The sequence below is a fragment of the Phragmites australis genome, chromosome 1 (assembly GCF_958298935.1).
Source record: "Phragmites australis chromosome 1, lpPhrAust1.1, whole genome shotgun sequence".
In the NCBI taxonomy this organism is placed as follows: Eukaryota; Viridiplantae; Streptophyta; class Magnoliopsida; order Poales; family Poaceae; genus Phragmites; species Phragmites australis.
The window spans coordinates 21,851,234-21,864,071 of NC_084921.1; the positions used below are offsets into that span (position 1 = coordinate 21,851,234).

Here is a 12,838-nt window from a genome sequence, read left to right on the forward strand (position 1 = left end):
CAGGGAATCCTATGATCCAGCCCCCAGCCAATCTCATGCACTCAGTCCATGCACTAGCCCCTAGCCACCATAGATAACCCCACCCACATCCATGGATAGACCACTCCTTCCTTAGCTCTCTCAACTGCAATATCTACCTCAGCTCTACCAAACCCACCTAAGAAACATTGGGGGATTTTCATCCCCTAGGGAGTCAAACCGCCGATGTGCTTCTATGGCGACCTTTGTAGGCTTCGTGAGTCCCAGGACATCTCCTACACATGTGGTCGACGCTTCTTCATATGTACCAACTACCAGTACGACAAGCCTCGATATAGATCGTACGAGTACCCACCAGTATAGCGACATACATCACTCATGTGGCACTTTCCATATGATTTCATGCACTGTGTTACTAATATATCATCTTTTTCATTTGTCTAGTCTCCTCCACCTCTCTGTGACTTCATGGAATGACTGGATATGGAGCAAAATGAGGACCAGAAGTAGTGTGTCCAAATGAGCATACGGTGGGGGAGAAAAGCGTACGAACACCAGGAGTATGAGTAACAGCAGGAGGAACTACGACTTAAGCGTCAGGAGGAGGAGCATATGAGGAAGGCAGTGGAGGAGCATGCCGCGGGTAAAGCTTGCGAGGATGAAAGGGAAAGGAAGCGGGAGAGAGCCCGTCGTGCTAAGGCTTCAGGGATCGATGCTATGAGGAATGGCAAATCTCCCAGGTGCACTCAGTAGAGAGCATCTATTGTAACCCGGTCTATTTTTATTTCCTAAGGCATGTTAGGTTTAGCAGCGACACGCTATTAAGTTAGTCGTTAGGCGTACTGTATATACCAACATTTGTTGTCATCATCTCTTTATGGTTAGTATCAATTCACGTGCCGATGAAAAATCTCATGTCAAATGTAATGTTTATCAACGTATGTAACCTCTAAGCCAGATTATAAAATAATTGTTCTTCACAACTATTAATGTTCCACAAATTAGAATTTGTATGGTCCCAATGTTAATTCACTACAAAATTACCCAAATAAATACATTAAATGAATAATAAAATGTCGATAAAATTAAGTTTAAACAAATTTACACATACTCACTCATTCAGTTCCTTTCTTTATTTATCCGCTAATACCTTGATGCAACAAAGTTATGCTGCTACATTCTAGCTCCCACTATCACCAGTAGGTACTACACTCTATGTAAAGAAATGACACAAAATAACACATACACTTACTCATTCAATTCTTTTCTTTATTTATTCACTCATGCCTGATGAAACAAAGTTGTGCTAAAGTTCATATGTCGATCACCATACGACATGAAATGACACACGATAAACCATGACACGACTGACCTGTATTCGATAACTGAGATGCTGAATATTACATTGTGCACCGTATTCGGCATCTTAAATGTCGAAAATAGTGGAACCGACGTTTTTACGGTAACTCAGTTGTCGAAAACGAGTTTTTGATGTTTGAGATGTCGAATACAGATACTAAATTTGTAAATACATCGAGATGCTGCTGAGATGGCCTAATCTTTCGCAGCCCCTGTACCCTCCCGGGTGGCACCTAGCAGCGGTACCCTCCTGCAACAACCAGGAATTCAAAGCCTACCATAAAACGCCTTTCACCGACAGGTGGGGCCACAGACCGAACATCGCTCCTATGGCCCGCCCGCAGCGAGACAGTCGCTCAACAGCCGAAGAGGTGGGTTTGTCGCGCACTTCCGGGGGGCTTTGAGTAACGCATTTCCAAAACTAGCCGTTGCGGCCTCTCGCCTCGTCTCACTCTCCAGTCTCCCCCACATCACACCAACAGCACCACCCGCTCCGCTCCCCCGAAATTTTTTTCTCGCTCCGCCTCTCTCTCTCTCTCTCTCTAATCTCTCTCCACCACACCGAGCCAGAGAATTCAAACGGTACAAGTAGAGAGCAAGGCACCGCACCACCTCAACCCACGAGCGCAAACGGCTCCTCCTCTCTTCTCTCGCTCGCACTCGCAGGCGGCCGCGGCGGCACGGCCTCGGGCACTCGACCTCACCGCCGGCTCCACGTTGCGCGCGTTCGGGGACTGCTCGGCTGGATTCTCCTACCCAGCCGCGCTGGTGAGTAGCTTCTCCGCTCCTCGAAACCCTCTTTTTCTCGCGCGGTGGGTGGTTCCCCGAGCTGCCGCTGCTGGAATCGCCCGGCCGGACGAAGAATTTCCCGCCGGATTTCTATGTGGCGGGTGCGGCGTAGATTAGTGAAGTGGTTTGGTTCGTTTTGGGTGGATTTGTTCTGGAAAGGAAGGTAGTTTATCTGCGGCTGCCCGCTTGTGGGGTTTCTTATTTTTTGTTATACTAGTTTTTCGATTCGGGTTTCCATATGCTAATCCACTTACTAGCATGCATACATCTCCCAGGGTTTCGGTGTCGACAGTTTCCCCCGTTTGTATATTTCGGATATGATCTGGAATTTGAAATGCGGTTTCCTTTGGGGGAATGCGACGAGGTTTTAAAATCAGCAATTTCTCGTGATAGATTAAGAATGCTGCTTGTGACATGCGCGATTCAAACCAGTACGGGTTTCTTATAAGAAAATTAGTTTGTTCGTTGTGGCGGCTCTGTTATTCCATTTCTCTCTTAGTTATTCTAAGGACAAGTGTTGCATATGCTTGCATAGTTGCATGGATCAGCGCTACATTTTACTTTGTATAGTACCGCTTGTTTCCTTAGTTTCGCAACATTTGAAATTTCGAATGTTTTTGGTGGCTAGATCGCTGTGTATAACTAAAAGTGGTGAACTAGCTTCTATAGTTTATTTCCGCTGCAACAAATATTTATTTATTTGAATAGATCAATACATGAAGGCAAATAACGGCCTATCCTGTATTCGGATACAATATTTTTGAAGACTAGTTTGTCAGCATTTATGTTCATGATCGGTGATGTAATTGATTTTATATTCATATGACTGTATAATAATTTACACTCGACCATTGTTGCATTTTGGCAGATCCAGTGTCCGTTTTCTGCAAGAATTTTGTGAGAAAACTTGGTTCTTGCTACATTCCCCAGCCTTCTGGGTGCAGTTTGTGGTTTAGATTAGACAGTGAGAAAAAATGGCTGCATCAAGACCACCAAGCACCCCTGCATCGAAGGCTGAGCGCACACCGATGTCAACCCCGACCCCTGGTGGCAGTTCAAAGGCCAAGGAGGAGAAGATATTTGTTACAGTGAGGGTGCGACCATTAAGCAAGAAGGAGCTGGCTGTGAAGGATGAAGTAGCATGGGAGTGTGCTGATAACCAGACAATCTTGTACAAGGGCCCACCACAGGACCGAGCTTCACCGACCTCTTACACTTTTGGTACAGTGTTGAATGATCAATTAATGAGTAATGTGGCTCAAGAAAATCTGTTTGTAACTAATCGATGTCTTTGTATCCCTTCCAGATAAGGTGTTTGGGCCAGCTTGCCAAACAGATGTGGTTTATGAAGATGGAGCCAAGGATGTTGCAATGTCTGCATTGACAGGCATTAATGGTAGATTAATGCTCACTTTGTATATTGATGGTAGTCAAACGATGATCTCAAGCGATCCCTTACCTTGTGTTTGTTTTGCAGCCACCATTTTTGCATATGGGCAAACGAGCAGTGGTAAAACATTCACGATGAGAGGCGTTACAGAGAGTGCTGTTAATGATATTTATCAGCACATAGCTAATGTGAGTCTGATACATTTGAGGAAGGGTCACTGTTTTGTGCTGTTATGGACGATTGCTTTCTAACATGTTGTCGCAACACATAATTGTTTCTTGTTTAGACTCCTGAGAGGGAGTTTGTTATCAAGATATCTGCTATGGAAATTTACAATGAGATTGTGAAGGATCTTCTACGACCTGACTCTGGCCCGCTTCGCTTGTTAGATGATCCCGAGGTATGCTTACAATCTGACACAGTTTATAGAATACCCAGCAAAAAATTTTAAGTGATAATGAACTAACTGAAATTATTATGGTTTGATAGAAAGGAACCATCGTGGAGAAGTTGCAAGAAGAAATTGCTAAGGACAGCCAACATCTAAGGCATCTAATCAGCATCTGTGAAGGTAACTACTAAGTACTATCAACAAAAAAGAAATGAATAGTGCTAGTTACTTAATAATGTTTAAGGAGCTTCCAATTTCAGAACAAAGACAGGTTGGGGAGACCGCGCTAAATGATACCAGTTCACGTTCCCACCAAATCATTAGGCTGGTATGTATCCTGTTAGCACCGAGTCATTCCAAGAAATAAACATAGTGAGGAAAACATTAACCTTTTGTGGTCGTATATCTTTATTCAGACACTTGAGAGCAGACTCCGCGAACTGTCAGGATGTGTTAAATCTTTTGTTGCTAGCCTGGTAAGCATACTGTCCTACTTTTGGAATTGGTATGCTGAATTCTGTAATCTGAATAATCGCTTGCTTTGTTCACAGAATTTTGTTGACCTTGCTGGAAGTGAACGAGCTGCGCAAACACATGCAATTGGTGCAAGGCTGAAAGAGGGCTGCCATATAAATCGCAGCTTGTTGACTTTGACTACTGTCATCAGAAAGCTAAGGTCTGAGCTATTCAAAACTCAAGTTCCACTTGTGCTAAGAAATCTGGATCAGATGTATTTACTGTTTAGTGGGTCAACCTTGTCTCTGCATTCATCTTTAAAGTGTAATGTTGCTAATAAAATGCATCAGATGAAATCTGCAATCACTGTATTTAAGTTTACTATTGCTTTCTTTAAGTTATTATCTGTTGGAAAAATGGATGTGTAAATTCCTCAGCAAGTTAATGGTGTAACTTAGCTCCTAACAAATTCATAGAAAAGTACACATGGACAAAGTGCTAATGAAATATATCAGATGAACTGCATTCCACTAAGCTACTGTATTAACTGATGACAGACACTGGTTCTGTACTTCTTATTAGTCCAATTGCCATTTTGAGCGATTCAGTTGGCATATCTGAAACAAACTTATGTTTTGTTCACATCTCATGGTGGTGCAATTGGCTGTTTAAGAACGTAAGTTCCTTGGTCTGTGGGCTAAATCACTGAAAGTCAAAACTGTAGGACAATGGTTTTTGGCCAATAAGTACGTACATATTGCTGGTCCATGAATTCATCTTGCTAAACAAAAACTGCTTGACGATTATTGCATATTTAACTGATATGCTGCTATATTCATTTTTTATTCCAGTTGACCTTCAACAATCTATAACTTCAGGTTTGTGAAAGATAAACAGCGCACAAATACATTTTTCATATTAGGATATCTGCTAAAAATGAATATATTTGTTAGAGTAAACACTCGCCGGGAGGATAGTCGGGCGGTGTCAGCTGCTAGGGTAGGGAGTGAACTATAGATTAGAGAGACTTAAAACTATAGAAAAGGTGAGGCATATGAGACGGGGACTGGGAACTAAATTGACTTTTCATGCTTGATTGATTCCTCTCGGTTGATGTCGAGCCAAATATATAGCCAGCCAACCGGCATACAAAGACTCCATTCAAACCAACTCTATCTCCAATCTTATCTCTAGTTTAAATTCAACTCTATCTCTTAATCTTATCTCTAATTCTCTCGTGATTTAACCAAACTCTATCTTATCTCCTAAACCGATCCTGATTCAAACTAACAAACAAATCATGTGCTATGTGCGTGAACGTAATTCCAGCACGTAACAATGTTGTTCCATTTACATTAGTTTGTTCCTTCATTACACGTATCTGGTATCAGTGGACCTGTCAACAATCCAGAAATAAGTTCAGTCTTCTTTTGCAATGCATACAATTGCTGAAATGTTGGTGTACCAACAGTAAACATTCAGACTATGAGCTAGAATGACATGTGTTGTTTCTTGGTTTAACAGGAAATTCTAGTGACAAGAATCAGGCTTTATTTGGAACTGAAAATACTAATTGTAAATTTCCATTGCAGCTCGGAGAAAAGAAGTGGACACATACCCTATCGGGATTCAAAGCTGACGCGCATTTTGCAGCTTTCTTTGGGTGGAAATGCAAGGACTGCAATCATCTGTACTATGAGCCCAGCCCTAACACATGTAGAACAATCTAGAAATACTCTATTCTTTGCAACCTGCGCAAAGGAGGTCACAAATGCTGCAAAAGTTAATATGGTAAGGGCTGTGACTGCGAGACAGCATTTCTTTGTGTCTTACCGTTAATTGTTGAAATCACATTAATGTGCCACTAAACAATGCATTTTCCAAACAGGTTGTATCAGATAAGCAGTTGGTGAAGCACCTTCAGACGGAAGTTGCTAGATTAGAAGCAGAACTAAGGACCCCCGACCGCACCTCCTCTTCAGATTACCTCATAATCGAAAGGGACAGGAAGATTAGACAGGTGGTTCTCTGACCAAGGTTGAATTGTTTACTTTTAACTTTCAAGAGTTCACTAAATACTCAAAATCATTAGCATCTTTTACTTGGTCTAATCTAGTCAATCTTGTAGCTGGAAATTGAAATTGAGGAACTCAAGAAGCAACGAGATAATGCACAGTCACAGGTTGAAGAACTACGAAAGAAGACTGGTGATAACCAGCTGGTATAAACTTACCCTTATTCGTCCAGAACTTCTCTCTTTTTTTAATCGTTAACTAACACTTTTCCAATTCCACTCTCTTCTTTCAGGGGTGGAATCCCTTTGACTCGCCACAAAACGCACGAAAGTGCCTCACATTTTCTGGATCGTTAGAGCCAAGTAACAAAATTAAGATGAGCAGCTCGATTAGGCAATCATCTACTGCACCTTTCATGTTAAAGCATGAAATCCGCAAGCTGGAGCAGCTAAAACAACAGCTTGAGATCGAAGCAAACCGTGCCATTGAAGTACTTCACAAAGAAGTTGAATGTCACAAGCATGGCAACCAGGATGCTGCAGAAACTATTGCTAAACTTCAGGCAGAAATCAGGGAGATGCAAGCTGTTAGATCTGAGAACAGAGACGTAGAAATGATTGCAGATGAAGGGCACGGATCTGATTTGAAAGATGAAATTTCTAGACTTAATATGCAAGACAATGATATTGCCAAACTTGAGGCGAAACTAGAAAATGTCCAAAGATCTATTGACAGATTGGTGATGTCACTTCCAAATGTTAGCATGCCGTGTAACGAGACTACCCCAAAGTCCAACAGATCAAAGAAGAAAAAGAGGATGCTTCTTCCACTGGGTGTGAGCAACAACATAAACAGAGCAAATCTTCTAAGAGCGCCTTGCTCTCCCCACTCTTCTAGTAGGCCTTCTGAATCAGAAGTTGAGAACAGGGCCCCTGAGGGTGACACCGTATCTCGTGAGGGTTCAGAAAAGGCCACTCCCACCAAAAGTGAAGACGGAGATATGTCATCCCGTGATGAAACACCGCGCTATAGGCGCTCCAGCTCAGTCAATATGAAAAAGATGCAGCGGATGTTCCAAAATGCTGCAGAGGAAAACGTGAGGAGCATCAGATCTTATGTAACTGAACTGAAGGAGCGAGTTGCAAAACTTCAGTACCAAAAGCAGCTGCTAGTCTGCCAGGTTCTGACCTCACTTGAAATATTTTACAGTACCAAAAGCAGTTGCAAAACTTCAGTACCAAACACCTACAATAGTTGTTATTCTTGAAAAAATCTTATGTTTTTCTGCTAAAATATGTTATCTTGCAATATTTTACAGGTTTTGGAGTTGGAATCTAATGAAGGCAAACCAAATGATGACTTGGAAGAGGAAAATGCTGGGCCTCTACAGGACAGTCCGGATTCATGGGACAGATTATTCAAGGAGCAGATGCAGCACATTATTCAACTGTGGGATCTCTGCCATGCATCGATCATACACCGGACCCAGTTCTACCTGTTATTCAGGGGTGATAGGGCTGATCAGATATACATTGAAGTTGAAGTAAGACGACTGACATGGTTGCAACAACACTTCGCTGAGGTCGGTGATGCAAGCCCTGCAGTTGGTGATGACCCTGCAGTTTCACTCGTCTCAAGGTAAATGCAATAATAATCTTACATGCTGCTTGTTTTCTCTGAGTTTCACCGATTTCGATAATCAATTCCAGCAGTAAGAAAAATAGTGTTGAAGAATCTAAAAAGAAAGAAAAAGGAAATGGTGTCGAAGTTTACTTCAATGACCTTCAGCATAGTGCTGGTGCTGTGTTTATTAGTCATGACTGAATTGCAGTCGTCACATAGATGCTAGTTCTTTATTTTCGCGTGGGTCTAAGAGAGCTTTCATTTCTTTTGTACATTGCAGTATTAAGGCATTGAGGAATGAGCGAGAATTTCTTGCAAGAAGGATGGGCTCAAGGCTGACGGACGAAGAGCGAGAGCGCCTCTTCATCAAATGGCAGGTCCCCCTCGATGCCAAGCAACGGAAGCTGCAGCTTGTGAACAAGCTCTGGACAGATCCCAATGATCAAGCACACATTGAGGAGAGTGCAGATCTGGTGGCCCGGCTGGTTGGTTTCTGCGAGGGTGGTAACATCAGCAAGGAGATGTTTGAGCTCAACTTTGCAATCCCCACAAGCAGGAAGCCATGGCTAGTCGGTTGGCAACCCATCTCAAACATGATCAGGGAGAAGACTCAACTTTGGTAAGCAGGTGTCTGCCCCCATACACAATAAGGAAAAGACTCATATGTCAAGGGAAGCTCAAAGTCTGGACTTGTTGTCTGCCCCCTTACACAATAAGGAAAAGACTCATAATGTTCAAAGTCTGGACTTGTTGACTAAGAGTAAGTGGCTCAACTTCTGGACTGGTCAAGGTCAGAAGTGAGATCTCTTATCCCTCATTCCAGTAGATGGGATGCCTACATGCCCAGTGTAGAAAGAATTGGAATGTTCTCGCATTCTTGGATTTGTAAACAAAGGGAAGCTCACATATTCCTTTTTTTCAGTTTCCCCCAAGTTTGTTCATCCGTTTGTTTTATGATTTAGAACTATGTCAATCAGAATTTTGTTCGTTTCTGGTTGTTTTGTCCGTCGTTTGTGCATTGAATCGGCAAAACCACCCACGATTGATAACTAACCTACGGTGATCATGACACGCAATCATGGTAAAGTGTGCAAAGCTTCATAATATCAAAAATAAAAAAAGTAGGGACAAATATCTCAAATTGCTTAGAGAAGTTGCAAAATATAATAAGATATAACAGTTTTCATCTCGTCTGAGTCAAGTTTCATGGAGATTGTAAAGAAATAGCTTGTAGATCAAATAGCTCAGATCAAATCAGATCTATGTCTTAATTGAGTTGGTAAAATCAGTTTATCAAAGTGCTTCTCTGATTGCTAAGACGTCTCTTTCCAACTGAGGAACAATCCAATCACATTTCATTCCATTTCTAGTCAAATAGTGAAGGATATTAATAGATATAGAAAACTAAATTATAAACTTATTGTATAATCTACATAAGCTGATAAAAGACAGATTACTTGTTATATAATCTGAAGACTGAATTGTTAAAAACTGGTTTCAACTGACAGATTAATATGCAAGGACCTGCTCAGACATGTCTTACTGGGCTTCTAGGAATAGTCGGGGCCATTTTGCCCATGACAGATATGCAAATTTTCTTGTTCGAAAACTGCCGCATCCACGGCGGACCGGCCAACAACAGAATTTCGTATTACTGTGCCAAACATCCACTCTAAACCCTAAAAGTTAATTCATCTCAGGACTGCAACAAACATATTCTCAAAACATCTTTCATTGACTACATGATAGTAGAACAACCTCATGAAACACAGCGTAAGACACACACAAGCAAAAACACATTGTCACCCTCCGGTTATTCTTCCATATCATCTTCAATCTGCTGCTTGATAACTTTGACCTTGATCTTTGTATTCTCAATCGAAGGCTCAACAAAGTTCTTCGGAAGCATGCCAAGATCCTGCTCCAACTCCTTAGCATCTTTCTTCCGCTCCTGGGCCTTACCAGGTTTTTGTCTGCCAAAATTTTTATTGCATGTTAGACAAGAAAAACGTAAAAAGATTAAACAGACAATAAATGGAGTATAAGCATGAACCTGTCCGTAATATGCTTCTTCAGACGGTCATGTCTAATCTTCGTAATAAGTGGGATAGCCTTCAGAGTTTGTTCTGTAACATTCCGGTCATACCGCTCAGGCCTGTTCCTCTTCCTCTCAAGCTCAAAGGTTGTGTCCTGGTTGATTTCAAAGATCAATCTTACAACACACACAGCCAAAAATACAGCCATTGCCTACTAAAGCATGAAGAAACAAACAAGTTGCTAACCTTGGTCATGTCCTTGCCATGCAAGCGCCTGTATGCTTTTGTCCACTTAACCTTACGAGGATTCCTCTTCATCTTGAAATTTTTATGACACTTTGATCGGCAAAAGCGAAAGATCTGCCAAGGAGTTGAAAGATCCAGTTACACTCTTACAGGACACCAACAAAATCCAAACATGTACAAAGAAGCTAAAATCAAATTATTTTGAAGGCCCTATTTTGCACTTCCAGTGGCACAGTTTTCACTGTCCCTTTCATAGTCATAAACACTGAAGTTTCACATAAGAAGTCCTAATTTATAGGAAGGTATCGCATTTCAGTTCTAGAAAATTCCAAACAGCCCAGCGGCTTTTATATTTTGATTTCAATCAACAACAAAAATAAATTTTAATAAGGATAATTCATCAAGAAAAGATAGTAACCTTGATTTTAAAGGTCATACTTAAATACACCTGATGTCTTTAAACAAAGCAGTTTCATTTAGTAAGACTCTGAAGGAGAAACAAATCCAACTTGGAATAATGACCTAAAGATTGTAATTGGATAGGCTATAGCAACTACACATGTTACATAGAATAGAATAGAATAATCCTCTTCAGATGCTACTGCTACAAGCACATAGGTTCAAGAAGAGCAAGTATAACAGATATAAGCACGTACAATACAGATAAAGACTATATAAGCCTTCAAGTTTTAACAATATCAAGAACCCAGCGAAGGGAAATCCATTGGCAAAAGAGGAAGAAACAGCTTCCTTCAAACAAATCACAAAACAAGCAGGTAACGAAGGTATGAGCTGTAGCTAATATCTATCCACGCTGCAGTTATCATACAAGTTAGTTGCAGCTTCTCAGCAAAAAAAGTCAGGGTAAGTTCCACAGGTCCCTCCCCGTGCTGCAATTATCAGACATATCAGTTCATCACTAATTTTTTCCTTTTCAATTGAAGGCTCCATCAGATCAAGAGAGTATTTTTGTATCACAGAAACTACCAAAAAATAAAATCAAAAGGTTCTCTGACTTGCTTACCGGTGTTGCAGCACGCAAAGCAAGATGTTATGAATCTAAATCTTTTCCATATCTATTCGGGTCAGTAATCTAAGTTTTTTTATAAGGATTTCATACTGATTAACATTTTTCAATATTTAACCTGATGCAAATTCATGCTACAATGTTTAAAATCCTCGATCCAATTAGAAAGTGTACCAAATTGCAGGAGCTTCATTTAAATAAGAGAACGGATATTTGTATGGGTCTAAAGGGATCAGTTCAGCACCAGAAACTACGCTCCCCAACTACAACATGGAAGAAAAAAATATTTAACCAGTTAACACTAGCTTTCATCATTCACTTATTTGATTTTGTGCCACCACGAAGCAAAAGAAAACACAGAAGGTAAGTATCGATATGGACCAATCTCTTTTTTTTTTACCAAGAGCAGACCTCCTGTAAGGCAACACAAGTTTTACAACCCCTCCATTACAATAAACGCTCAGGCTGAAAGTCCCTCACATAGAAATCGAAGTGACCGCAGAAGGGAACTCATCCCCTACCCAGTGTTGCAAAAATATCTGACAAACTTAATAGTCCATTTTCTTGAGGAATATTGAATCAGTCATCTTAACGTCCTCATTATATATAAATATTCTAGATATATTAGAATAAAACTGAGAAGAGGAACTTATCCCCTCTCCAGCATTGATCAAAGCAAGCAAATCATCCTCTGAAAAAAATCACTGCCTCTGCTAAATATTCTTTCACAAACCTTGCTACGAACCAATCCATACGATTGAAACCCTAAAACCAGCGCAAAAATTCGCAGAAGGGGCCGTTCCATATGCCAAACAAAACAAAATCTAAGGGAAAACAAGAAAGGGATTAGAAGGAGCGGACCTTGGCGTCGTTGCGGACGAACTGGATACCGTGGCCGGGGTAGATGGTGGAGGAGCAGAACCAGCACTTCTCCAACCTCATCGGCAGCGAAGGGAATCTGACGCGCTCGAAGCCGTCGACAAGGAGGAGGGAGAAGCGAACTCGCGGGCCTAATTCGGTCGCAGCTGCAAGGGAGGAGTAGAAGAGGAGGAGCGGGATCTAGAGGTGGAGGCGCCGCAATGGGGGTGCGCGCGGCCACGGCTGGGAGCCTCGGAGGGGTAGGGGTAGGGTTTATCTGTGAATGCTTCTCGGCTTTCTTGAGCCGTTCGTTTCCTCGAACTCACATCCTACGGCTGAGGGAGAGGTTTGGGCATAGCTATTGAACCGGATTGAGCAATGTGGTCAAAGTGCTGGTTCGCCGGTCAACCGCTGTTCTCTTGCAAAATAGAGCGGTTTTCTTAATCAAATTTTACTGCCGGCTTTCTTAATCACTAATTCTACTGTTTAGCAAACTCCCGCCAACTCTTAAAGCTGATTATTCATAGCTCTAAAAAGTTTTGAAACTAAAGCTATAGGTAGCTAGAGGGTCTTTATTGCTCTTATTTCATACTAAAATAGATATTTAAACCATTTATTTTTTTACAAACTCTAAATCATAGATAGATCTCAAAGTTGCAGCTCTGTCAA

General features: G+C 41.4%; 2 protein-coding genes across 3 annotated transcripts; one reads left to right on the forward strand and one right to left on the reverse strand.

Moving 5' to 3' along the window:
• The first annotated feature begins 1,806 nt into the window (after positions 1-1,806).
• On the forward strand, positions 1,807-8,768 carry LOC133912714 (kinesin-like protein KIN-7A). 2 transcript variants are annotated; one of them, XM_062355603.1, is made up of 15 exons: positions 1,807-2,106; positions 2,996-3,348; positions 3,434-3,523; positions 3,605-3,705; positions 3,804-3,917; positions 4,007-4,088; positions 4,169-4,236; positions 4,325-4,384; positions 4,460-4,584; positions 5,957-6,155; positions 6,253-6,384; positions 6,493-6,585; positions 6,672-7,559; positions 7,698-8,017; positions 8,283-8,768. In XM_062355603.1, the coding sequence occupies exons 2-15, from the start codon at positions 3,102-3,104 to the stop codon at positions 8,623-8,625; spliced, it is 2,862 nt and encodes a 953-aa protein (XP_062211587.1). In that variant the 5' UTR covers positions 1,807-2,106; positions 2,996-3,101; the 3' UTR covers positions 8,626-8,768. The 2 variants fall into 2 exon arrangements, with proteins under 2 accessions (XP_062211587.1, XP_062211578.1); XM_062355594.1 differs by having other exon boundaries at positions 4,325-4,584.
• Positions 8,769-9,595: 827 nt separating this feature from the next.
• LOC133912722 (probable ribosome biogenesis protein RLP24) lies at positions 9,596-12,430 on the reverse strand. The gene is made up of 4 exons (XM_062355615.1): positions 12,173-12,430; positions 10,285-10,398; positions 10,056-10,192; positions 9,596-9,975 (listed from the first exon to the last, which is right to left on the reverse strand). Exons 1-4 carry the CDS (start codon positions 12,251-12,253, stop codon positions 9,816-9,818), a joined length of 492 nt encoding a protein of 163 aa, XP_062211599.1. The 5' UTR covers positions 12,254-12,430; the 3' UTR covers positions 9,596-9,815.
• Between the last annotated feature and the right edge of the window lie 408 nt (positions 12,431-12,838).

Excerpts from the sequence above, each read along its gene's own strand:
- LOC133912714 (XM_062355594.1), top strand. The coding sequence starts at position 3,102 with ATGGCTGCATCAAGACCACCAAGCACCCCTGCATCGAAGGCTGAGCGC. Across the intron at positions 3,706-3,803 it reads TTTATCAGCACATAGCTAAT|ACTCCTGAGAGGGAGTTTGT; the intron begins GTGAGTCTGATA and ends TTTCTTGTTTAG. Across the intron at positions 7,560-7,697 it reads AGCAGCTGCTAGTCTGCCAG|GTTTTGGAGTTGGAATCTAA; the intron begins GTTCTGACCTCA and ends AATATTTTACAG.
- LOC133912722 (XM_062355615.1), bottom strand. The coding sequence starts at position 12,253 with ATGAGGTTGGAGAAGTGCTGGTTCTGCTCCTCCACCATCTACCCCGGC. Across the intron at positions 10,399-12,172 it reads TCGTCCGCAACGACGCCAAG|ATCTTTCGCTTTTGCCGATC; the intron begins GTCCGCTCCTTC and ends ACTCCTTGGCAG. Across the intron at positions 10,193-10,284 it reads ATGGCAAGGACATGACCAAG|GACACAACCTTTGAGCTTGA; the intron begins GTTAGCAACTTG and ends GAAATCAACCAG.